A 25360-nucleotide genomic window follows, 5' to 3' on the forward strand; every position below is an offset into this window, starting at 1 on the left:
CTGGGTTGTATGGTAGGGTTATATTCAGGTTTCTGAGGAATCTCCAGACTGACTTCCACAGTGGCTTTACCAGTTTGCATTCCCACAAACAGTGGGTTAGTGTCCCTTTTTCCCCACATCCTCGCCAGCATCTGTTGTTGGTAGATTTCTGTATGTGAGCCATTCTAACCGGGGTGAGGTGAAACCTCATTGTGGTTTTGATTTGCATTTCCCTGATTGTTAGAGATCTTGAAAATTTTTTCATTTGTCTGTTGGCCCTTTGGATTTCCTCTTTTGAAAAATGTCTATTGAGGTCCTTGGCCCATCTCTTAAGTGGGTTGTTGGTTTTGTTTTTGTGGAGTTTCTTGATCTCTTTGTAGATTCTGGTGATTAACCCTTTATCTGTAGCATAGTTTGCAAATATTTTCTCCCATTCTGTCGGTTGCCTCTTCACTCTCCTGACTGTTTCTTTTGCAGTACAGAAACTTCTCAGTTTGATGCAATCCCAAATGTTAATTCTGGCTTTGACTTCCAGTGCTTCTGGGGTCTTTTTCAAGAAGTCTTTGCCAGTACCTATATCTTGCAGGGTTTCTCCAAAGCTCTCTAATAATTTGATGGTGTCAGGTCATAGATTTAGGTCTTTAATCCATGTTGAGTGAATTTTTGTGTAAGGTGATAGGTAGGGGTCTTGCTTCATGATTCTGCACGTGGAAATCCAATTTTCCCAGCATCATTTATTGAATAGACTGTCCTTACTCCAGGGATTGGTTTTGGATCCTTGATCAAATATAAGTTGGATGTAGATGTTTGGGTTGATTTCTGGTGTTTCTGTTCTGTTCCATTGGTCTATCCATCTGTTTCTGTACCAGTACTATACTGTTTTGATAATAACTGCCCTGTAGTATGTCCTGAAATCTGGTATTGTGATGCCTCTGGCTTTGTTTTTGTTGTATAAGATTGCTTTAGCTATTCGAGGTCTCCTGTGTCTCCACATTAATTTCAGCATCATTTTCTCCAGATCTGAGAAGAAGGTCTTCGGTATCTTGATTGGCATTGCATGGAATGTATAAATTGCTTTTGGGAGAATGGACATTTTGATGATATTGATTCTTCCAATCCATAAGCATGGAAGATTTTTCCATTTTTTGGAATCCTCTTCTATTTCTTTCTTTAAGGTTTTGTAATTTTCATTGTAAGATCCTTAACATCCTTGGTTAAGTTTATGCCAAGGTATTTGATTGTTTTTGTAGCTATTGTGAATGGGATTCATCTTAGAAGTTCTTCCTCAGCCGTGGCATTGCCTGTGTATACAAAGGCTGTTGATATTTCTGCATTGATTTTATATCCTGCTACTTTGACAAACTCTTCTATGAGTTCCAATAGTCTCTTAGTAGATTTCTTTGGATCCCCTAAATAAAGAATCATATCATCTGCAAAGAGGGATAGTCTGAGTTCTTCCTTCCCAATTTGTATCCCTTTAATTTCTTTTTCTTGCCTAATAGCTCTGGCTAAAACTTCCAGAACTATATTGAATAGCAGTGGTGAGAGTGGGCATCCCTGTCTGGTACCAGATCTCAGTGGAAATGCTTCCAACTTTTCCCCATTCAATAGGATGTTGGCCGTGGGTTTTTCATAAATTGCTTTGATTGTATTGAGGAATGTTCCTTCCAAACCCAGTTTGCTTAGAGTTTTCATCATGAACGGGTGTTGTATTTTATCAAATGCTTTCTCTGCTTCTATTGAGATAATCATATGGTTTTTCTTCTGGAGTTTGTTAATGTGGTGTATCACATTGATTGTTTTGCAAACATTGACCCATCCCTGCATACCAGGGATAAATCCCACTTGGTCTGGATAGATGATCTTTCTGATGTGTTGTTGAATTTTATTGGCCAGAATTTTATTGAGGATTTTTGCATCTATGTTCATCAGGGATATTGGTCTGTAATTTTCTCTCTCTCTCTTGACTCAGTTGAGAAGTAATTCCACACAGCTGAGTGGAACTGAGGGTAGTTGATGTATGAAATCTGGTCCCTGTGGGTATTAGCCTGCTCTACCCCTGGGACCACACAAAGAGTTTATGCAGCCCTCAGTGTGGTCTCAAATTTCTCTGCAGTCTCTTACCGGGTTGCCAAGGTTACCGAGTTTGTGTACTCAATGAGTTCTCTTGCCCCTCCTCTGATTTTCACAGTCTCAGTTTGTTAGCTCCCCACTTTCATTAGGTGTTAACCTCCTGTTGTTTCTCCCCACCAGAGTCAGGTTTTTCTGCTTGGCTAATGGTGGGTGCCACTTTACATACGTAAAATGGTGCCTGCTCTTTGTCTTGCTCGGCTTTGTAAGGTGAATGGAGAGAGAGGCTAATGTCTGTGTCGGTTCACCTTATTTATTCGACTTTTTCTCTCCTCCAGTCAGCCTGGTGAACTTTCCCCAGTGGGGTTTCAGGCCTCGTTCTCTGTAGGCTCTTTCTGCCTTTCCCTGCCAATGTCTCAAGTTACCGAGGTTTTTGTCTCACCTCCCCTTCCAGTGCTGGCGCGCAGACTCTGTGGCTCGGCTCCCGCAGCTCGGCTTCCATGTGGTAGGCGACCTTGGTCTCCCCGTAGGTCCTCTGTGTCACATCCACCAGATCCGGAAGAGTTTACTCTGCAATTTTTTCCTGAGCTTTTTCCTGAGGCTACAGTAACTCCACTTTTATTAAACTATCTTTTCCTGGACTATCGGTGCGCGCCCTCACTATTCCGCCATCTTGGCTCTGCCCTCCTGGAATTAATTTTTTAATTTTTTTCTTCTATTTCATGTAATTTTGGATTCCATAGCCTTAAATACTGTTTGAAATAAAGTGATATATAAATAAATGCACATTACATTGCTCCAATTTCATGAAGAAATATATGCAGGTACTTCAAATAGTTCATAGAAAAAGCATGTTATGAAAAAGCTATACATGGATTTCAAATTGTCTTGCACCAAATGAAACTAATCTTTGAATTTCACTTCCAGAAACATTTTCAAATGCCTTCACTCCAAAAGGCATTCAGGCTTGAAGAGCATTTCTGAGGAGCAGCTGCAGGCAGCTCCTTTCCTGGGCATCTGGTGGCTGGAAATAATGGAGGATACAGGTCTGCCCCTGGGGTCCAGGCTCTCTTTCCCCTTCTAGATGGGCATTGCCCTCCCTTCCTCAACTTAGCAGTGGGCACCCACGGAGGAGAACAGCAACCCACCAACTATATTTGTTTACTTATTTTTGGTTCAGGAGAGAGAAAGAGCGAGAGAGGGAGGGAAAGAGATAGAGAGAGAGAGAGAGAGGGAGAGAGAGAGAGAACGAACATGCTTCCATCTGCTGGTCTACTCCTCCAATGTTCAAAATGGTCAGAGTTGGGCTGAAGCAATGTCAAGGAACAGAGAACTCAATCCAGGTGTCCCAGGTGGGAGGCAAAAATGAAATTGATTGAGCCTTCTCCAGCTCAATTCTAGCCATGTGCCAAAGAAGCATCCAACAGAATAGAATCTCCAAAGTGAAATAATTGCCTTAAAATCATTCCTCATGTGCTTCAGAATTATCTCTGATGGAAAACATCTTAGGTCTAAGATAAAGCCAATAAATCTTAAAAAGAGTATTCAAGAATCAAAGGAAAATTGGGGAATCCAGCGAACTGAGAAACTGTATCCTAACTTTGACAAAGCATTGATATAGGGCAGAAATGTAGGGAGGTAGAAAGAATTATTCATAGCTGCTAAATTTAAATTATCCATAACCAAGCCAAAAGTATCCCTTTGAGTACAGAAGAACAAAATCAAGGGATTCAAGTATAGATGCCAGATCTGTTTCTGATAGGAAACCTACATCAGTAACTCATGCATAAGCACACACATGCACACACTTGCACATGCAACAGTAACTATCATGGTGAAGACTGAAGGTCACAGCCTCCGCCAGGACATCTGAATCCATTGTACACAGGTGCTTGACTTTCTCTGTTGGACAGCCTTATTGGAATGTATGAGAGAAACCAAGAAGCTGTTTTTTAGATAAAGGTACAGGTTTAGTTCAAACATGAGGAAGCCTTTCTTTTTATATGTTACAATTACGCTTCCTATATAAAGGACCCTTAGACATGCAGATCCCTTTGGGGTCTGGGATCCACACTCTATTGGGGTTGGTGACTTCCAGCCATGCCCTCTTACCTCCTGTGGCTTTGAGCTTGATGGTCATTAGTTCTTCAGACACCTTCCCTTTCTTGATAGCTTGTGCATTAAGAGGACATCCAGATAAGCTGCAAAAACAGAAATTACATCCATCTGTGAAAAGTGTATTATTTCTTATGAAAATTAAATGTCTATTTACTCCCTTCTATTTATCTTTTTGCCTGCCTATCCCTACATGATAACCTACAGTCTCTCTGCAGAAGTTAACAATAGCAGCAAAAGCAAAAGTTCTTCCAGCAAACAAAAAAGTAAAATACTGTTTTTTTTTAAATCAGAGTTTGAATAGTTACTGCTAATACACTTTCAGAATTTCATTCATTTTGTTAAATGCTACTCTGTTGCTTTCTTGTGAATGCCTTGCTGTAGTGTTGGTTACTTTATTCTCTGTAAACAGGAAGTTGTACACATATGTAAGTATATATGTAATGAATAAGAACTGCTTCCAAGTAGTCAAAATTCCACGGAAAATTAAAGAAGAGTCTAGCTTTATTTTTTTTTCCTGTCTTTTTACTCAACAGAATGACTGAAATCAATAGAAGCCAAAAACAACTCCCACCTACACTGCCGTGGGAAATTAAGTTTGGTTATGGGAAAGTTTCTAATGTTTTCTTTAGCTTCTAAATATTATTTTTCATTTTAAAAATCTCTGCCCTGAAAGGAGAATAAAAGGATCTACTACAGTTATATTCCGTTGTGGTCACAGTCGGGTCAGTTAATTGTTGCATTCTTCAGCAGCTCATCTTTCCTTTAATGTCTTCTATTTTATTTAAATCAGATCCATTTGATGATGACAGCATTGAACAAAACTCATTTTCCATTGCTTATGATCAGAAAATTTTGTCATTCTAAGTAGTCACTAATTCTTTTGCAAAATTGTTGTATATTTTCTTTGCAGGGACAATTGTGAAATCAAAGTAAAAGCAACCATAATCAGTCTTTAAAATGTTTTTTCCTGGGGAAGGCCTGTGACTGTGGTTAGGACTCCAGGGTAAGACACTGGTGTCCCACATCTGCGTGCCTGGGATCAATCTCAGCATCCACTTCCTGCTAATGCAGACCCTGGGAGGTAGCATGATGGTTCAAGTAACTGAGTTCCTGCCACCCATACAGACACCAACATTGTGCTCCTGGCTCCTGGCTTCCGTGTCTGCCTAGTCCTGGCATTGTGAGTATCTGGGGAGTGAAGCAGTAGATGGAAGTTTCTGTCTCTCTTTGTCTCTCTGCCTCTCAAAAATAATCTGTTTTCCTAAGAGAAATTTTCTTAAAAGTCACCAATAAAACAATCATTTCAACTTTTAGTTTGAGACACTCAGCAAAGTGAAAAAATATTTTTAATCAAAGCCCTGAATAAATATTTACCAAATTATTATAGTTTTAAAAATACTAGATGATTCCACATCAAGTTTAGATGAAATATAAATTTCATATAATATTCAGGTAATATTGTACATTAAGGGGTTTGGCCAAATTTTATAAGCTGTAAGTTTTAAGGGTCTTCAAAATGTTCATGGAATGTTATGTATTATGAAAAAACTGCACAGATTTAAAAATATTTTGCACCACAATAAATTTACCTTTTAAGTCCATTTTTACAATCTTGAAGTATCTTCACATTTTACAGAGAAAAAACAAATAATGAGAAGCACAGACTGACCTTAGAACCTTAGCCTTCCATTTCGGAAGCTGTTCACTGTTAAATGTAGCCTATACAAGTTTCAAGATCTTTTCTTTTTTTCTGGAGTTTTCACAAGTTTGTCTTGAATTGTATCACATATTAAGTTATCAGAAATTACTCACGAATGGGCTGTAAACGTGCCCTGGAGCAAGTCTGTGTTACACAATGGGCAGCAATACCTCCCAGGAGCCTCCCACCCACCCCTCCCCTGAGGGGTCCGCCTGGCTGAGACACCACACAGCACATCTCCAGGGTGATATGGTGTTGTGGCAGAGCTATTGATGTGTCTGTCCAGAATTAGGTAACTTAGAACCAAAGACTAAATTATAAAAGTGAGGCTCTCATTTCAAAAATGCCACTTGATATTTTATATTTTCCAATGTAATTATATCTTCTAGGATTTAAAACAAATCTTAACATGAAAAAAAACTGGGCAGGAAGAATATTTTAGCACTCTTTTCCCCTTTTGAGGATGGAATTTAGCAGACTGTGGCAAAACTTGCAGAGTTAAAGCACCATAATGGAGAGGCAGGAAAACGATGATCCTTACATGGTTTTGGCCAAATTTGAAACTTTTTGAAACCGTATCCCACCAATTTTAAACTATATCTTTAGTTGCCTTCTTAAAATGGAAGGTGAGATGACTTATTCAGTAGAAACCTTGATTATAATGTATAAAAATTTTCAATAAAAATACAAAGCACAAAATGAGCTCTACTTGCCATTGAATTTCTGGTTTTAAAGCAAAAATCTTCTATAACAATAGGTGTGCCTCTGTATGCTTTAATATAACATTTCTCAGATTTTTCTGTTTTCCAAAGGGACAATTTTTCATATAAGATATAAAGCAAGACTTTATAGTAATCATTTACATGGTATATATAATTATATATAACTACCTATATATACTACATATAAAATTATATATATATATATATATATATGGTATGATACACAACTCAACATGTTCTTAACCATTTTGTAGGGTCAGTTTTGCAAATATTTCCAGTTTGGTTGAGAACTGCATAGCTCCTGCAAACCCTTCAGCATGTTGCAGGCCTATGGTGAGCATGCATTAAACCCCCGGAGGCACAGGTGCTCAGGCCCAGACGGGGCCAGCGCTGTCTTCAAGAGCAACTCAGCAGCTTTCCTGAGATTTCTTCCTTTTCTGAAAACTGAGGCTAAATATAACCCCTGTGCAGTTCCTGTAAAGGAGTAAAGGAATGAGCCATATAAGGTACCTAGGACAGCGCTCTTGTGGGAAGGAACCCTGAACACACGTAGGGTCTTCACAAAGTTCATGGAGAAAGTGTATGAAAAAATAGGCATGGGTTCCACAATTTTTTCCATGAAATAAGCATGTTTTAACTTTGGTTTTCCACAACTGTTTGGAGAACTTTCATGTCAGCTAGTATTAGGAAACTGGTGGTTGTAAGGGCTACTGAACAACAGGAATTTTAGACTTCCTACAATGAACACACAAAAGCCTGCTGTTATAGTGCAAGCCTTCCTCCTATTACTGGAATCCTGCATATGGACACATACACTGTGCTCCATGTTATTTTCACAAAGGAGAAAGGAAAGGAAATAATCTCTGTTGAACTCCTACCTGTATCAAAGAAGAGCACTCCATCTGAAGAGAACACCCCAAATTAAGGCCAGTCTTATTTTTAAATTTTTTTTTGACAGGCAGAGTTAGACAGTGAGAGAGAGAGAGAGAGACAGAGAGAAAGGTTTTCCTTTTTCCGTGGTTCACCCCCCAAGTGGCCGCTACGGCCGGTGCATTGCAGCCAGCGCGCTGCGCTGATCTGAAGCCAGGAGCCAGTTGCTTCCTCCTGGTCTCCCATGTGGGTGCAGGGCCCAAGGACCTGGGCCATCCTCCACTGCCTTTCCGGGCTACAGCAGAGAGCTGGACTGGAAGAGGAGCAACCAGGACAGAAGTGGCGCCCCAACCGGGACTAGAACCCGGGGTACCGGCGCTGCAGGCAGAGGATTAGCCTAGTGAGCCGTGGCGCTGGCCAAGGCCAGTCTTTTAAACGTTTGAATTAGAAAGACAAATCTCTTGGGGCCGGCACTGTAGTGTGGTGGGTAAAGCTGCCCCTTCAGTGCCAGCATCCCACATGGACGTCAGCTCAAGTCTTGGCTCTTCCACTTCCAATCCAGCTCTCTGCTATGGCCCGGGAAAGCTGTACAAGATGGCCCAAGTCCTTGGGCTGCTGCACCCACGTGGGAGACCCATAAGACGCTCCTTGCTCCTGGCTTCAGATCTGCACAGCTCCAGCTGTTGCGATCATCTGGGGAGTGAACCAGCAGATGGAAGACCTCTCTTTCTCTCTCTGCCTCTGTCTCCTGTAACTCTAGTTTTTAAGTAAATAAATAAAATCTCTTTTTTTTTAAGAAAAAGAAAGAACGATAACTCTCTAGTGAAAGGCAATGAACTCTGAATTACTCCTTTGTCTAAACTCTTGATTGCTTTCCTCCTGGAAAATATTTCAGCAATAACATTGCAGTTTATACAAGAGGTATTCAGAAAGTTCATGGATAATCATTTGAATGAAAAAATTCATGGATTTAACATTTATTTTTTATTATTTATTTAATGAGAGGCAGAGAAAGATACTGAGAAACAAAAACAGGGAGAGAGAAAAAGAGAGGGAGAGAAAGGGGATTCTTATCCATTCTCCAAATGCTCACAACAGTTAGGGCTGAAGTCAGGAGCAAGGAACACAATCTAGGTCCCCAACATGGGGGATAGAGATCCAATAATTTGAGCTATTACTGCGTCTCTCAGTTTTTGCATTAGCAGGAAGCTGGAGTCAGGAGCTAGAGCTGGAATCAAACCCAAGTGCTCTTGATGGAACAATGACATAAGCCTCAGCCATCCTCCCTTATTGCCCAAAATAGTTGAATACTGGAATGTATTCCTTGCCCTTGCAACTCAATTGGGTCTCACACCCTATTGCCTTCATATCTCACCCCTTACAGCCACCTGCAAGACCAGCTACTCTGAACATCTGAAAGACCAGTTTCAGGAATTCCCCTCTGCCTGCTGCCCCCTACCCTACCCCCATCGCCAGCCCTCCTAAAATAGAAAAAGGCCCAGCCCCTGGGGGTTGGGGCCTTCTGCCACGTGTTCCATCATGAGCACGTGGGCAGTTGGTCACCCACCTCTACTGATTTATTTTCTCTGAATAAATTTGGTCTGGCTGTAAATTCGTACACTGCCTCCTCTCTATTCTGTGACTCTTCCTAACAACTCTGATATAAAATGAGGGCATCTGAACTGGCAAATTAATATTAAGGTAGGCTAAATGTCTACTCCAGATTTCAATTTATTTTCCACAGACTTTTTGAAGAACCATCATATGTTTTAACTCATGATTTTTTTCTTACGATGAAATATGTAACACCTACACAGGCACTTACAGTTTAAAGAATACTCTTAAAAGGAAGATCACTTACCTTAAAACATAGGACATGCCTTGGTAAAATCTGTGAAGTGCCATAGGCCCTTCAGCAATTGGCTTCTCCTGTCTCCAGGAGAACATCATTAACTTGAACTGTAGGCCAACAGTGGCCTAGGTTTATAAAATCAGATTTGGCTATGAAACTTTTCATAAACAGAATCATATTGTGCATGTTCTGCATTGACTTTTCCCACTCAGCTTTGTGTTTTGAAGTTTGCTGTGTGTATGGGCCCTCATCTCCATCACTGTGAGGCAGCTCTGCTGTCTGTTCAACCACTTGCTTGTCAGTGGGTACATGGGCTGTCTCCAATTTGGAGTTAGAAGGGCATGGCTGCCTCATACCTTTTCAGATAGGTCTTGAGATTAAAAAATGCTACGGGACCTCTGGGTTGGAAGCTGGACTGCTCTTGGCTGGTGTTCATTTATTTACTTTCAGCTGGTCATTTTAAGGGAATTTGCTACTTACAATGGCACTACTTGCAGTAACAGGTAGTAACCTCACACAGCACAGCGAGATCCCTGTTCCTCCACATCCTCACCAAGACTTGGTGTTGTCATTTAAAAGTTTCTCGCAACTTCAGGAGATAATCCTATTATTGCTAACTGAGGGATATGGTGACCATAGGACACTAGTATTTTTATAGCTTTTGAAAATAAATAAAAAGCAGAGAGACATAGAGAGAGGGAGACAGAGGGATACAGATGGGAGACACACACACACACACACACACACACACTGTGAGAGAGCTCTCACCTACTGGTTCACTCCCCTAAATATCTGCAATGTCCAGGATGGGTCAGGCTGAAGCTAGGGCTAGAAACTCAGCATAGGTCTTCCACAGGGGTAGCAAGGACCCAACTACTTGAGCCATCACGGCTGCCACTTCCCAGTGTTTGCATTATTAGGAAGTTGTAGTTAGGAGCTGGAGCCAAGAATCAAATTCAGTTACTTCGAGAAGTGGATCTTAAGCAGTGTCTTAACTAATATGCTAAATTCCTGTTCCTAGTGCTTTTTTATCATTGTCCACATGGTTATTACTGAGGTCATTATAAGACAGGGAAGCTACTGTGCAATAACTCTGCCATTAGGAGCACTTGATTAGTGGCTGCTATTCTCAATATGAAATGATGATCCAAATTCAGAGTGAAGCAATATGTGATATTGTGGACATGAGCCTGCTTTGAAAGGCATCAAAAAGTAAACCACTTGAACAATTCAAGTTTTATCCATCAGCCTGTTTCATTGCACATATGAGAACACTGCAAAAAGTTTGCAGAAAATAGAAATTACAAATAGCTTATTTTTGTAGAAAAAATTTGAAATCCATGCATACAAAAGTTCTTCAGAAAGTTCATTGATAATGTGCATTATAAAATATGAATTTCTACTCTTTTGTGCTAAACTTATTTTTTAAAGATTTATTTATTTTTCTATTTAAAAGTCACAGAGAGAGAGAGAAAGAACGAGAGACAGAGAAAGAGATCTTCCCTCTGCGTTTCACTCCCCAGATGGTTACAACAGCCAGGGCTGGGATTTCCCATGTAGGTGGCAGGGGTCCAAGCACTTGGGCTACCTTCTGCTGCTTTTTCCAGGCCTTTAGCAGGGAGCTGGATCCAAAATGGAGCAGACAGGACACAAAGCAGTTCTGATATGGGGTATTGGCATTGCAGGCAATGACTTTACCTGCTATGCCACAAGGCCAGCCCTAAAATCAACTTATCTTTTAATTTCATTTTTCCACGAATGTTTTGAAGTACCTTGTATTTTTAAACAAGTATTTCCTAGAAGTCTTCATTTTCTGATACCATTGATATAAATCTTCAGAACTGAACAAAATGTCAGAATGTTCCAATTTTGCTGTTTTCAACTTTTGTTTACTGCTCATATGCAAAGTATCAAAGGCTCCCTAAAAGATTCATTGGTCTTTAAATTGGCATCCTGTGCACTGGCCCACATGACTAAAAGGGGGCTCATGGATGGGAGAAGCAGGCAGTGAATCTTCTAGTTCTTTTCCTTTAGGTAGAATGTGAACCAAAGAGCTGGACTGAGATCACTCTTGTCCAACAAAGGCCTGGGATGAAATATGCAGCGCTCAGTGATAATAGAATTAAGTCATTGTGGAACTATCAAAGGGTTGTCTAAATCTCCCCTTATCCTGTTGTATTCTTAGTGGTGGCTGTGCCATTTTCTTTCTGGCTGCTGTGGCTGAATCACATCTTCCCAGCAGCAAAATGACTGCAGTTTTTGCCTGAAACTGAGCCAGTTCATGAGAAGGGAGGAATGATATAAATATGCAAGGTGAACATTCACAATTGCATAACATAATAGAGTAGATATCACCACTTGGAACTGAAGCAAAACATTAAAAGACAGAACCATTTAAAAATAGCAGCAATATTTTAGAACACAAAAACCAAAGGAACAGTTTTCTAGAGCCCTTAAAAGCATCTAGTGAATTTTCAGAAGGAGAGAGAACAAAATTTTTCTTTCTTCAGGCTAGTCAAATATGTATTAGCAAGATACAGCATTGTAACATAAAAAATGTTACAACTAGCACTCTTTAGGAGGATTTCCGCCCCCTCACCCCCACCTCCAAGCAGTCTAGGTGACATCCAATCCCAACAACACAACAAAAAGAACACAAATGTTACCTTCTGTGGGTGACGAAGACATTATTTACATGGCCCAGCCCATTACAGCCTGGCAAGGGACAATGTGGCAGTTCTTGTTTGTTCAGTTTCCAGGAGAGGGGGGTCCCATTGAGAGGATTCTCCTTCTGTCTCTTGGCAGCCAGGGGACAGCCAGAAGCTGTGCGGTGTGATGTGTATTTACCTGATATGTGACCTTGGCCATCACACCCCATCACGGGACATCTAGAGAGACACAGGAAGAGAGACATTACCAGCTGGGAAGAAGTTCTATACTGCTCAGAGGACAAGCAGTGAAATTCCGAAGTTTTAGAAGATGCCACCTCAACTAGCAAGACAGCATTGCATTAGTAGCACCAGTGAGGACCAGCATTATGGCATAGTGGTTAAAGCCGCCACCTGTGATGCCAATATCCCATATGGGCACCGGTTCTTGTCCTGGATGCTCTACTTGCTATCCAGCTCGCTGCTAATGGCCTGGAAAAAGTAGTTGAGGATGGTGCAAGTATTTGGGCCCCTGAATCCATATGGGAGACCCAGAAGAAGCTCCTGGCTCCTGGTTTCAGCCTGGCCCAGCTCTGGCAATTGTGAATCAGCCAGTGGAGGATCTTTCTTTTTGTCTCTCTTTCTTTTTCTGTAACTTTGACTTTGAAACAAATAAATGTCTTTTTTTAAAAAAAGAAAAACAATAGCACCAGTGTTCTGCAGGCTTTTTGTTAAGCAATTTTCATGCATAAGCTCATTTAATATTCACTGCAAACAACTGGGTGGAGAGTGTTATGATCCCATTTTGTAGGTGGAAAATAGGAGGCTTAGAGAACTTAGACGACTTGCCAGCAATTTTACAAAAGGTGGAGCCAAGTTCATGACCCATGTTTTAGCTCCAGAGCCAACCACGTAAGTACTATGTTATATTGCTTCCAAAGACCAGTGATATGAAATGTTAACTGCTTTAATCAATGCTATACACTACAACACTGGACTGGAATTTTGGTTTCTAAAATGTTGTATTTGTATATATCTGTATTTAGTTTCTAAATGTTGTCTTTGGCTTTTACATGTATTCAAATTTTGTATTTAGAAAAGATGTGTAGGAAGCAATTTAAATTTCAACATCCATATCTGCATATACAAGGAGTCTTCAAAAAGTTAATGGGTAAATGTGTATTGCAGAGAAACTATGCATGGATAACAACATTATTTTGCACCAAAATAAACTTAGTAGTTCCATTATCTGGGAACTTTTTGAAGTACCCTTATATTATCCAAGACTTTGTAGCATATTTCTTAGGTGAAGTAATTCAGTGTAGATGCAATTTCACCTTAGATTAAAGTTTCAAGGGAAATGACACCATTATTTGTCATTCTATAACACTTCCACAGTGCTACATCCCTTAAAACTGCAGAAAGTAGAAACTACCTCCCTGTCTTTTCCATTATCAAAGGAACGTGGAACCAGTTTTGAGAGTCCTGTGTTTAACAGGTCAAACCTTCCCCCAAACTCTGTTGATGCCCAGCTGCATGCCAACCCCGGTCCCTCCCACTCGACAAGGACCCGGCTATCCCTAATGCCTCCACTGCTGCACTTACTTAAGTTCAGGATCTTCCTTTTCTTCCTTGGTAGGGGTCATTTTGACACCACCTTTCCTTGCTCGAGGGCAGCCAGACAAACTGAAATATGTACCCAAGAAAGAACACAAGAAAGCCATGTGATCTCACTGAGTATTGTTGCTGACATGCTGGTTTCCATCTCCCAGATATGGGGCCAGCCCTACCTTCTGTGGGAAGCGTAGTTCCCTGTCACATGCCCTGATCCATCGCAGCCTGGAGTTGGACACCTGGAAAACAGAGGGACAGAGCATGGGCTGCAGGTTGTGGTGGAGGGAGGGGATCACGGCACATTCAAGTAAAACTACACAGAATGCCTTGCCTTAGTGGGTCTCTTTTCCTTTAAATATCACTGGATTTTGGCTAGGGATTCATGTTTAAATGTGAATATGCATAACTACTGAGAGATGCATGGTACACAATGTATTAGTTGTTATATGTTGTACATTAGGTTTCCTTTTGAAAGCTTATATTAGAAGAAACTTGAAAGGTAGCTCAGGGCTTACCTCTGGGTTTTTGTCTACATCATGCAATCATGGAAGAAAAAATGTCTTCCAAATTCCTATTGTGAGTAATTTATTGTCCAGGTATGCTGTACTGCCTGACAGTCCATTTATTCCAGGTGAACAACAGTAGTATCTATGAACTCCAGAGGCTTGCAGCAGTAATATGATTATCAAAGATCCTAAATAATTTACACCTGGTCAATCTTGCCTCTTGGCCAAGGGTAAATGGTCTTTGGAAAAAAATCTGCAAGTAGCTATTAAGTGACAATCAACCATTATATTTGGACTGAAAAGGTTTAAAGAGAAAGGGGATCCATTTCCACTTGGAATGCTGGTTACAAATAGGTTTCATAAAGCACTTGAAGACAAAAATGTATATGGATTTTCATCATTTTGTGGCCTTGAAAAAATATCCCCAGTACAAATGAAAACACAGAGGCCATCACAAAATGCCTGAAGGTTCTGAAATTTCTTGTAGACATCACCATTATTTATTATTTCATATGTATGTTATCCATGACTCAAATCTTTATTCAAATAACAGTTCCATGACAGAACAATAATGCAAGAAAAATGTGAATGCTATCACTTTTCTTAAATTCCATCTCATTGATGGGGCCAGCCCTGTGGTGCAGCAGGTTAAGCTGTTGCCTGTGATGCTAGATGAGCACCAGTTGTAGTCCCAGCTGCTCCACTTTTGATCCAGGTTCCTGGTAATGCACGTGTGAAAGCAGTGAAAGATGGCTCAACTACTTGGACCCCTGTCACCCATGTGGGAGACTGGATGGAGTTCCAGGCTCCTGGCTTCAGCCTGAGCCATTGCAGCCATTTGGGGAGTGAACCAGCAGATGGAAGATCTTTCTCTCTCTCTCTCTCTTTCATTTCTATCCTTCAAATAAGTAAAATAAATAAAAGAAATTCTATCCCCTGAACTTTCTCAGAATGCTTTCATATCTGACCCTAAAGCAGAAAATAGACAGTAAATGCTTCCCCCTTTCCAGTGAAATATAAAATCAGCACACATGTCTTCCAGCTAACTGGAGAAGTACGCATTGAGTCTTTATTCAACCACTTAAAGCATAACTTGCATTCTCTACTGCAAGGAAGGCATGTCTGCCGGTCAATTTCTATTAACTTTTTTTTAGTACAATAGTGCTTTACTAGCATGTCGTAATTATGGAAACAGCTGTGCGAATAGCCCTTTTTGGGGATTCTTCTTGAATAGCAAGACAAGAGGTCAATGAAATGTCTCTTTTTCTTATATGGAAAAATCAAAGATATTACTTATTTGATGACCCCATAAAATGTAAATACTGGATATTAAAATAGGACTTTTTAGTCTACATTCTCTCAATGTATTATCAACTTTTTCTATAGATAATATTGAAACAAAATATTTAAGAGAACCAATAGCTATAACTAAAATGTGAGAAAGCAGAAATTTACAGTAATTGAGTAAAAACTCTCACATGCCTCATTATTCATCTGTAAATGATTAGTCTTTACCTAACATTCTTATAATATTTCAGCCTAGAAAAATGGAAGTTAATAAAATGATTTCTAGAATCTGTGCTGATACATAAATCGTACTTCACACTTTTAAAATGAGTAAAAATTGCACTTCATAGTTCCCTTCAGTATTTCTGGTACTAAAACTAATTTTTATATGTATTCATTATTGAGGGTCTAAAATGAGTTATATTTTATGTATAATATAAAAATATATGAAAATAAGCAATTGACTTGGAATGAAAGAAGATAAAAGAGTAGAAAAATAAAATCAATAAGTAAATGTTAATTCACATGTGACTTTGAGATCTTGTAGACTAGGTATAATGAGCTGAAATTATGGTTGGCTCCAAAGTGAAGGTAGAGGCCAGCATTGTGGCATAGCAGGTTAGACCATTGCACATGATGCTGGCAAATCATATGGGTACTAGTTTGAGTCCTGGATGCCCCACTTCTGATCCAGCTCCTTGCTAATGCACCTGGGAAAGCAGCAGAAGATGGCCCAATTGCTTGGGTGCCTGTACCCATGTAGGACACCTGGATGAAGCTACAGTCAGTGCTGTGGCCATTTGGGGAGTGAACCAGTGGATAGAGGAATTCTCTCTCTCTCTCTCTTTCTCTGTCTCTCTCTATAACTTTGCCCTTCAAATAAATAATTAAATATTTTTTAAAAAAGATGAAAGACAGCTGTATAATTTTTAAATGGCCTTGGAGTTACTGTAAACATACATATATTGCATTATAAAATACTGCACAATTTTCTCAAAATTAGATGAAGGAAATTTTTTGTAACATCTTCATTGATCTGATGAACAGAAAAATAATTGTATTTTACTATTTTATCATTCCTTTAAAAATTAAGGCTCCCAATTAACTAAATTAAGTTACAATGACTAGGCTTTGCTCATTCCAACTTTCTGGAATGGCCTTTGTCACAATTTAGTTAGATGCTGTTTCACACTGATGCCGAATGAGAAGGGTGGTCCCAGAGTGAGTGAAGGACAAGGTTGCCAGGCTCCCAACACTTACTTAAGCTCCTGAGAGTTTGCGGCCATGAGGGACTTGAGAGTCTTATCTGCTAAAGGACATCCAGACACACTAAAGAGGGAAACAAAGAAAACAGAACTGACATTAACAGATGTGATGCAAATGGCCTCCTGGGTTTGTAAACACACTTCAGTTACTCTTGATGGAACAAAGACATAAGCCTCAGTCATTCTTATTGCCCAAGAGATAAATACCAGAATTTATTCCTTGTCCCTGAATCTCAATTCAGTTTCACACCCTATTGTCTTTATACCCAAGTCCTACACTCTTTCCCAGGTTTGGAGGCCCTGCAGCCACTTGAAAGACCAGTATGGAGGAATTCACCTCCACCTGCTACTGGATACCACAACTCCCAGCCCACCTAAGACATAAAAAGACCTGACCCCTGGGTCAGGGCCCTCTGCCAAGTGTCCAAGTCTGTGCACATCCACCTCTGCAGATTTATTTTCTCAGAATCAATTTGGTCTGACTGTGGATTCATACCCTGCCTCCTGTCTGTTCTGCGCCTCTTTTTCCAACAACTAGTGACTGAGTATTGGGTAAAATAACTGGGTCTGAATCTGGCCTTGCTACTCTAACCAGTCCAGGCTTCTGGGTATTTCAATTATTTCTCATGGAGTCAGATTTGCTATTCTTCCAATGAAGAGTTTTACCCCAGTGAGACACTGACACTGACATAGAGCCTGTTCCTGCTGCATTGTCAGGTGATGATGGCTTGAGGGTTTAAGGCAAAGCCCATAGGAAGGCAAGGATATCAGCAAGAAGGTAACTTGCAAGATGAAACCCAGCCTTTGTGTGCTGTCCTTGTGTGATCTGGTTAGCACCTTGACCTAATTGCATAGGGAGAATAGTTGACTCAAATCATTCTGATGGCTTTGCTTTGTTCCATACCAGTCCCAAAGCCCAACATGAAATATAATGTTTGGTTTATAACCTGGAATACAGAATCAGAAAACTATTTTTGAGCAAGAATCATGGATTCTATACCAGATAACTTTATTTTGGAAAAACAAAAGAAACCCTAAACCTACTTAAGTCGCTGGCCATTTCCTGATCCAGATAGTATCTTGCTAGATTAGGTAGGAATAAGTATTTAAAACAAGACAGGGGCTGATCTGTGGCCTAGTGATGAAGACGCTCACGTCCCATATCAGACTGCCTGGGTTCGATTCCCAGCTCGGCTCCCAACTGCAGCTTCCTTTTGATGCGGAACTGGGAGGCAATGGTGATGTCTCAAGTAGTTGGGTCTCTGACACCCACTTGGGACCCAGAATGAGCTTCCTGATCCCAACTTTTTACCCTAAGCACTGTGGGCATTTAAGGCACGGGCCTGTGAATGGTAATCTCTCTGTTTCTCTATCTTTCTTTCTTTTTGTCTGTCAAAAAAAAAAAAATGATCATGAAAATCAGACTGTTCCTGGGGGGTTACCTGCGATGAGATGCATAGTTTCCTGTGACATGGCCACTTCCGTCACAACCTGGTGTCGGACAGCTAGGTGGGCAAAGAACACATCATTGGAGTCAAGTGAGTTTCACGAATTTATGTGCTCTGTTCAACAGGTGATAAGGTAGCTTCTTTTCAAGTTAGTAGTGTGCAAGACAGGCAAGGCAGATGCTAGGGCACTAAGGCTCTGTGCTACATAACAACCAGTCGACTCACTAAAAGAAAATTCGGAGTCATAGCACGCTGAGTTACTTCCTTGATTATCTGTTTTCAGCTCCACATCCAGTTCTCTGATTCAAATGATGTAGGAAAGCAATACTGAATATATGCCCTGGCAGTGTGGTAAGCTGGCTATCAGCTGTGCTGTATTTCTTTGGAAAACATGTGTTATAAAAATTATAAACACATTTTATTGTGATAGCAGATTTTAGGAATACTGAAATTGATTATTCCAGAAAGGAATTTTTGTGAGTTTGAAAAGCGCTAGGTGACCCAGCAACTCCACAAACATTTCAGAAACCACAGAGAGAAAAAGAAGAAAGATTTTGAATAAAATGAGGCTGATATTTCAGGTGAGAAAGTTCAGAAATAGTCAAGCTGTTTACTTAGTTAAGCTCATGAGCAATTTCAACTAAAACTTGAACCCAACCAAGACAATCAGGAACTCACAATTAAAACCTAAGAATAGGCCCTAAGGCCACCTACCAAAGCTGCTGCACAAAGATCTGCACCTGTGCACATCAGTTTATCTCAGAAATTGGTCATGTGCTGGGCATCTTACATGTGTTTGAGAAATAATATGAGAAGGCCATTTTCCCTAGCAGTGTTTTTTCTTTCCATAATTGATAGATCCCTGTCATTTAATTTTCTTGGATGCTGCTGGAAAGTCACTCATTTGGGGTGATATTGAGAGCAACCTACTGGTGCTATTTGTGCAGTGGTAACCCTAGGTGGGAAATCAGCCGTGGCATCCATGTAGCTGAGTGTTTCCGACATCCTGCCTAAAGGGAGGGCTTATCTCACTTCATCTGTAGAATACAGAATTTACACTTTTGAAGAGATATTTCGGGATAGGTGAACAACATTCCAGTATTCTCAGAATTGTCACTTTCTAACTATTTTTTCCCTGTGATCCATTTTCTCCTCATTTTCTGGAAATTTAAGAAGCTACCAGTTGGAGAATTTCCACCCCTCAAATTCTGTTTGCTTTTCAGGGCTGGATGCAGGCATAGTCATCTACCTCTTCCCTCTCCCTCTCCCTAGATGGGATATCAGGAATGAAAATATAACAAGTTTTATATGTGTGTGTGTGTGTTTGTTTGTATGATAAAGAAAAATTAACAGTGATTAAGTGTGGGCTGAGTTATCTTGCCACCCACTCACTAAGAACACAGGAAAAAAACCTCTAAATTCTACACACTTTGAATATTCAGATGGTGACTTCTCTCAATTGCCTAGGAATTCCCTTTTCAGAAACACATTGCCACCTAGTGTTATAAAAAAGAACTGCAAGTCTTTTATTTCTTCTATTTTTAAATTACTCCCACTATATTGTCAGGAGAGGTAAAGAAGTGCCAGTGATGTCTAGACCACTCAGCTATAAATCATTTATGGGATATAATAAGAAAATATGTGTTCAGTTAGCTGATGATTTCTTTTAAAAGTTTGGTCTTATAAAAAAAAGCCAAGAAATAAATAGAGACAATATTGTAGAGGGAGATGTTTCTGTTTAGGATTCTGAAAAGGTAGATATCATCTCAAACCCACAGGGAAAATCATACATAATAACATGTGCCAATAACATGTGACACATTCTGTAAAGGTTTGATGATGAAAATGTCAAAGTCAGAGAAAGTAAACCAGTCAATTCCCTCAGTAAGTGACACTTAACCCCTAAGCAAATTCTAGGAGAACTAGAACCATCAGAAACATCCTATCCTGACAATTTTTGATGAGTGATTAAAATGAAATTACCTGTTAGAAACAGACAATAATATGTAGTAAGTACAAACTGACACCATAAGGTAGTAAGATTTTTTTTTTACAAAACAAATATATGTGGACACAGACACATACAAAGGAGTGCTAGCCATTAAAACACCCACCCTGTCTGTAAAATGAGTGAAACATTAAGTCTCGGAGAGAATTAATTTCCTGGGGATTCAGGATTCTGCTCCAAAATTTGTTCAAAATCTTTGGAACTTTCCTCTTTTTAAATTTATCATCACACCAATGACAAGTGCCCATCACAGAGTAATCACTCTTTGCTTTTTCTGACTCCAAATGGAATTGCAGCTTAATCACCAATCTTTTACACAACATTTAGTTCACAGCGACTTTTAGCAATTTTCTGACAATCTGTCTTCACAGGATAAAAGGTTTCCAATTTGAAGACATTAAAGAGTAACAGGTGAAAAGTTGATCAGTGAAAAGATGACCACATTCCCATAGCAGGTCCATGTGGCCTGAGCGTGTGGCTGACCTATGTGGCCTCTTTGGAAAAGACAGATTTCAGTTCCACAGTGTTTGACTCCATTCATCAAGTAGCTCCACTCACCAAGGCCCAGTGGAATATGAAGCTCTAATGGGAACATGATATTTGAGCCAGGAATCTGCCTAGGGGATCCTTAAAGAACACAGGGTCTAAGCTATTTACCTAGACTAGAAATAAAGTTTATTGAACATTAACAGTGTGAAGGACCCTGTACTTGGCCTTGGGATTTGAGATGTGTTCCCTGCTCCCAAGTCCCTATCCCTGTCAATAGGGAAACATGCAGCACAGGAAGCACCCTGCACCATTGATATGGATGTGGCAGAGAAACGGAAGGGGACAAGAGGGATCTCCCTCTTCAGTGGGGGAGGCAGGGTGAAGCCAAAATGTTGACAAAGGAAAGCTCTGGAAAGGGCATGGGAGTATCAGAACCAGGGTATGGGGAACCAAGCTGCTGAAAGTCTTCTCAGGTAGGTGACTTTGAGAGAGGAGCTGAGGCCATGAGGGGAGCAATTCTGGCAGAGGGAACAGCTACTGCAGGTGTCTAAGGCAAGTGCATTCTTAATGTGACTGGAGAGAGGCAGGAGGATGTGTTGGCAGAGTCAGGGCATGGGCATGGAGAAAGAGGAGAGCTCACTGCCCTGGGGGCTGCTGGATTTGCAGCTAGAGGACACAGCTGGGAATGGCAGCCCCATCGAGTGTGGACAGAGGAGAGAAGAGACCCAGGACTGAGCTCTGGGGCAGAGCTGCTCATAGGTCAGGAAGGGGTAAAAACAAGGTGAGAGACCAGTCCCCTGCTGAGATGCCCTGGAAACCAAGTATGGAGGACAGGTTAGGCACAGGGAGTGATCAGCTCTGTGGCATCTTGCTGCCATGCCAAGGTCAAATAACAAGAGGATCAAAAGGTTCAAAAACCAACTTCCAGATTGGGTGTGGATGGGCTGGAGAGCCTAACAAGAATGGTTTTGGAGTCATAGGAGTGAGAACCTGCAGTAGCTGAGTTCTTGAGGTATTTAGCTGTGAAAGGAAGGGGAGACAGAACTGAGGTGGAAGATGGTTCAGGAGAAGTTTAAAACAGATTTTCAATGCAAAAATTTAAACATATTTGCACTGAAGAATACAGAAGAGAGGGTGCAGGGGCAGGTATGAATTGGAAGGGGGATTTTTGCTGGGATTGCCCATTACCTGGCAGCAATAAATGTATTTCTGTGTGGAAATACTTGATTAACAGTTAATCATTTACATGTGGGAAAGTTTCCCAAATCTCATTCAGTGACTTAGTCTTTGCTTTATTTTATTTAGTTTTATTTTTTCACTGACACACAATGATAGTACCTATTAATGGGATACAAAATGAGGCTATGGTTCCTGTATACACTGCATAATGATCAAATCAGAGGAACTGGACTTTAAACTCTTCTGAGTCATACAACCCTAGGAGAATGTCATGAAAACAACTGTCACTCAAGTCACAGTTTGCATGAAGTGTTAGGAGGTTAGTACACTCCCTGTAGCCAAGCCTTAGATCCCTTGTGGTTCATGGATCTCGAATTTAGAGTCTGGGATCAAATCATAAGCATTTCTAATTTTTTAAAATCTTATTTTGTTTCTTAATCAACTACTTTTAGTACAAGACCATGTTTTATTTGGTGCATAGATTTAGGTATATGTTTAACATGTAACTACTGACTGGTTGAAATTGTTCTAAAATAGTCCTAAAAAGCCAACTATGTGAGCCAGGACATTGCTACCCAGAATCATGAACTTGAATCTCTTTAGCTGAAGACTCTTACAGGGCATGGCACTGTATACCACTCACGTGATTAGTTCTTTTTTCAGATCTCTTGTGTGGAGCTTGGGCTTAGGGCTTGGTATCGAGGCCTCTCCAGGAAACTTTTTTTCCTCTACATTTTCTAGAGAGTTCACTGGTTCTTTCTGGAAAAAACAAACAAACAAACAAAAAAGAAGCCATTAGAGAAGCCTGAGAAGACCACTGGAGTTGACATAGTCAGGTTGGGTTTGAGTTTTGGTTTAAAGAATTTGTGAACTACTGCAGAGAATTTTTATAAGGGAACTCCCAAAAGTTCATGGGAAATGGAATTAAAAGGTGTTTATCTCTGTGTAAAAAGTTTTTGAAACCCTTGTGTAATTTTTTCAGAATACTCAATTCCCATGAACTTTTTGAAGAACCCCTCCTATAAGAAATAAGTAAGATAATGAATACAAGGATATGTCTTAATTGTTGTGTACATTTATCCTAAGTGAAGGACAAGAAATTATAATTTATAGAGAACATCTTTTAAAAATTCACATTTTGGCAAGTATAATTACAGAGGTATTTCTCGAACTCTGTAATCTAGTCGATATTTTGTATGTTTCAAGTTTTATTGTGTAATGAATGCTTCAAAGTGAAGACAGGACCAGTTCTCTGAAAATCCTGCAGTGATAATGGCAGTAAAGAAAAGAGAAATATTGCAAAAACAAGTCATGTAAATTTTTTAAAAGCTTAAAGACTTATTTGAGAGGCAAAGAGACACTCAGGGGTAGGAGCAGGGAGAGAGAACACTTGCTCCTATGCACTGCTTCCCTCCCTAATGCCCACACAGGTCAAGGTTGGGCTATCCTGGTCTCCCACATGGACAGGAGGGATCCAGCAATTTGAGTCTTCACCAACAGTCTCTTAGGGTATGCATTAGCAGGGAGCTGGAGTCAGGAGTCGCAGCTAAGAATCAAACGCAGGCACTCCAATGTGGGACTTATAATCATTACCTGCATTTTAACTCCCAGATCAAATGCCTACCTTGAGTCATATAAAGTTTTAAGTAGAAAAGGAAGAAGTAAGCTTAGTTTAGCAGAATTTTGTTTCTAATATTCAAATAATCGAGATTTAGATTATTTACTTAATATATGAAATAAGTGAGATGACAGTATTCAGGCATTTACCTTAACTTTTCTGGAAAATGGCCCTGATTCTCACTACACCCTGTTTTTCTTCAGTGCCCTCCTTTGCTAAGTTGGAATCTCACACTACTGTTACACATTGTATGGAATTTCTTATTGGCTCTTAAAAATGTCCATGGCCTTTTTTTATTTATTACCAATCTTACTCCCCAAAGGAAGACTCACTAATTCTTTCAAGTCATTTATTACTAAGTGATCTATTGTCTCATAAAAAACTATGGGTGCTTTTCCTTAATCACAGAATTAGCTTACTTTCATCTTTAAGCTTATAGCCAGTAAATATAATACTTTCTGGATTTAATATTAAAATCAGATTAACTAATATGTAACTATATTCTAAATCTTAAGAGTACTGATCTATTTAAGATGAACAAATTATTTTGAATTATCCAACATAAATCTCATTTAAATTAAATGGATATAAAATACCATAGAATAATATAATTTTAATAAGTCTGAGTTGACCTCCAAAAGCAATGAAAAGCAAAATCCCTGGATTTTCCAAACCAAACAAAAATTCTAAATGGTGATCTCTGCCATCAAGGCAAATGTAATTTTTTTAAGTACATGGATAGCAATTCAGTCATTTCACACAAGAGCACTCTGTAGTAAATACGATGTTCAACTATTTTTAGTGACATTATCTTCAGCTCATGTTAATAAAACCTAGTTGATACAAATATTTTATTCATATTATTTATAATAATGCTAAGTATCCCATTTGATTTTTCTGATAAATGTTTGAGAATGATAACCCATAAAATGTATAATTGAAAAATTAAGAGAAATATGTGCTTGACAGTAGTTGGTTTTCTGCTAGGAAGCAAAGAGAAATGCTGTCTTCATACTGCCATCATAGACTCTACCATAAAATAGATGGCTGAATCTTATCCTTTTAAAGTTTTACAGTATAAATGCCTAACATGAAACAATTCCTAATTTTTAGAACTTACGCCTGGTAATTCTATCACCCATCCAGTTGGGACTTTCAGGATCAGGCCTGTAGTATTTTCCACTATAATTTAGAAATACCTTGCACGTTTGAAAGTAAAAGCAAATGCTAAATCTCCATGCGGAGCAACCTTTGATTTTCCATTTAAATGCTGAGTTTTTCCACAAAAATGCATCAACTAGAAAGAGCCATTTTATTATTTCTCTATGATGAACTTCATAATGAAGTCTCTCCATGAACGCATGTATCTTTCTAGATACACATAAAAGTTTCCAGCTCTTGTTTTTGGGATGAATTTGTACATGTTGAAGGCAAGAGAATGGGAATTTCTGAGAGGACTGACCTATTATGGAAGTTTATTATTTGATAAAATGCATAAAATACTTGCATAATATATGGCATTTCATTTGGTACAATAACACATGTTAATGTTTTAACAGCATAACTTCATTGGATATGATCTTTTACATATTTAATAACTTTTAGAAAACTATAGACTCTATATATGCAATTGCTCCATGAAATAATTACCCTTTTCCCTTTTGTTCCACAAACTTACAGAGAGTATACGTGTTGGAATTCATTAAAAGAATACTTGGATTTGTTTTGTTACAGAAGTATTTTTGTATTGGAAAAATTCCTAAACAGTATCTGGTATAAACTAGATCAATAGCATCTGTAAGAATTTTTTTCAAAATTTACAGTATTATTTAGAAAATATTCCTTTATCCTGTGGATGCATTAGAGAATGTGGTCTATATGCATGTGTTTAGAGTACATGAATGCAATGAAAATTTCTTTAATGTGCAGATGGAGGTTTATATTGATTTCAGTAAAGACCAGAACATAACAGTAACATGAATAGCAGA

At 39.5% G+C, this 25360-nt stretch overlaps 1 protein-coding gene across 2 annotated transcripts in view; it reads right to left on the minus strand.

Annotated features, from left to right (window-relative positions):
* The window catches only part of ST18 (ST18 C2H2C-type zinc finger transcription factor), a 159863-nt gene that overhangs the window by 14450 nt on the left and 120053 nt on the right, over positions 1–25360 (minus strand). For both annotated transcript variants that reach the window (XM_017341297.4, XM_017341299.4), the window contains 7 exons: positions 22398–22513; positions 18073–18135; positions 16626–16694; positions 13749–13811; positions 13564–13644; positions 11977–12198; positions 4162–4250 (listed from right to left, as the gene is read on the minus strand). In XM_017341297.4, coding sequence (XP_017196786.3) covers positions 4162–4250; positions 11977–12198; positions 13564–13644; positions 13749–13811; positions 16626–16694; positions 18073–18135; positions 22398–22513 — 703 coding nt within the window. The remainder of the gene's footprint in view (positions 1–4161; positions 4251–11976; positions 12199–13563; positions 13645–13748; positions 13812–16625; positions 16695–18072; positions 18136–22397; positions 22514–25360) is intronic.

This window comes from Oryctolagus cuniculus, chromosome 6 (assembly GCF_051225735.1).
Source record: "Oryctolagus cuniculus isolate XC-2025 breed Fujian yellow rabbit chromosome 6, ASM5122573v1, whole genome shotgun sequence".
NCBI lineage: Eukaryota > Metazoa > Chordata > Mammalia > Lagomorpha > Leporidae > Oryctolagus > Oryctolagus cuniculus.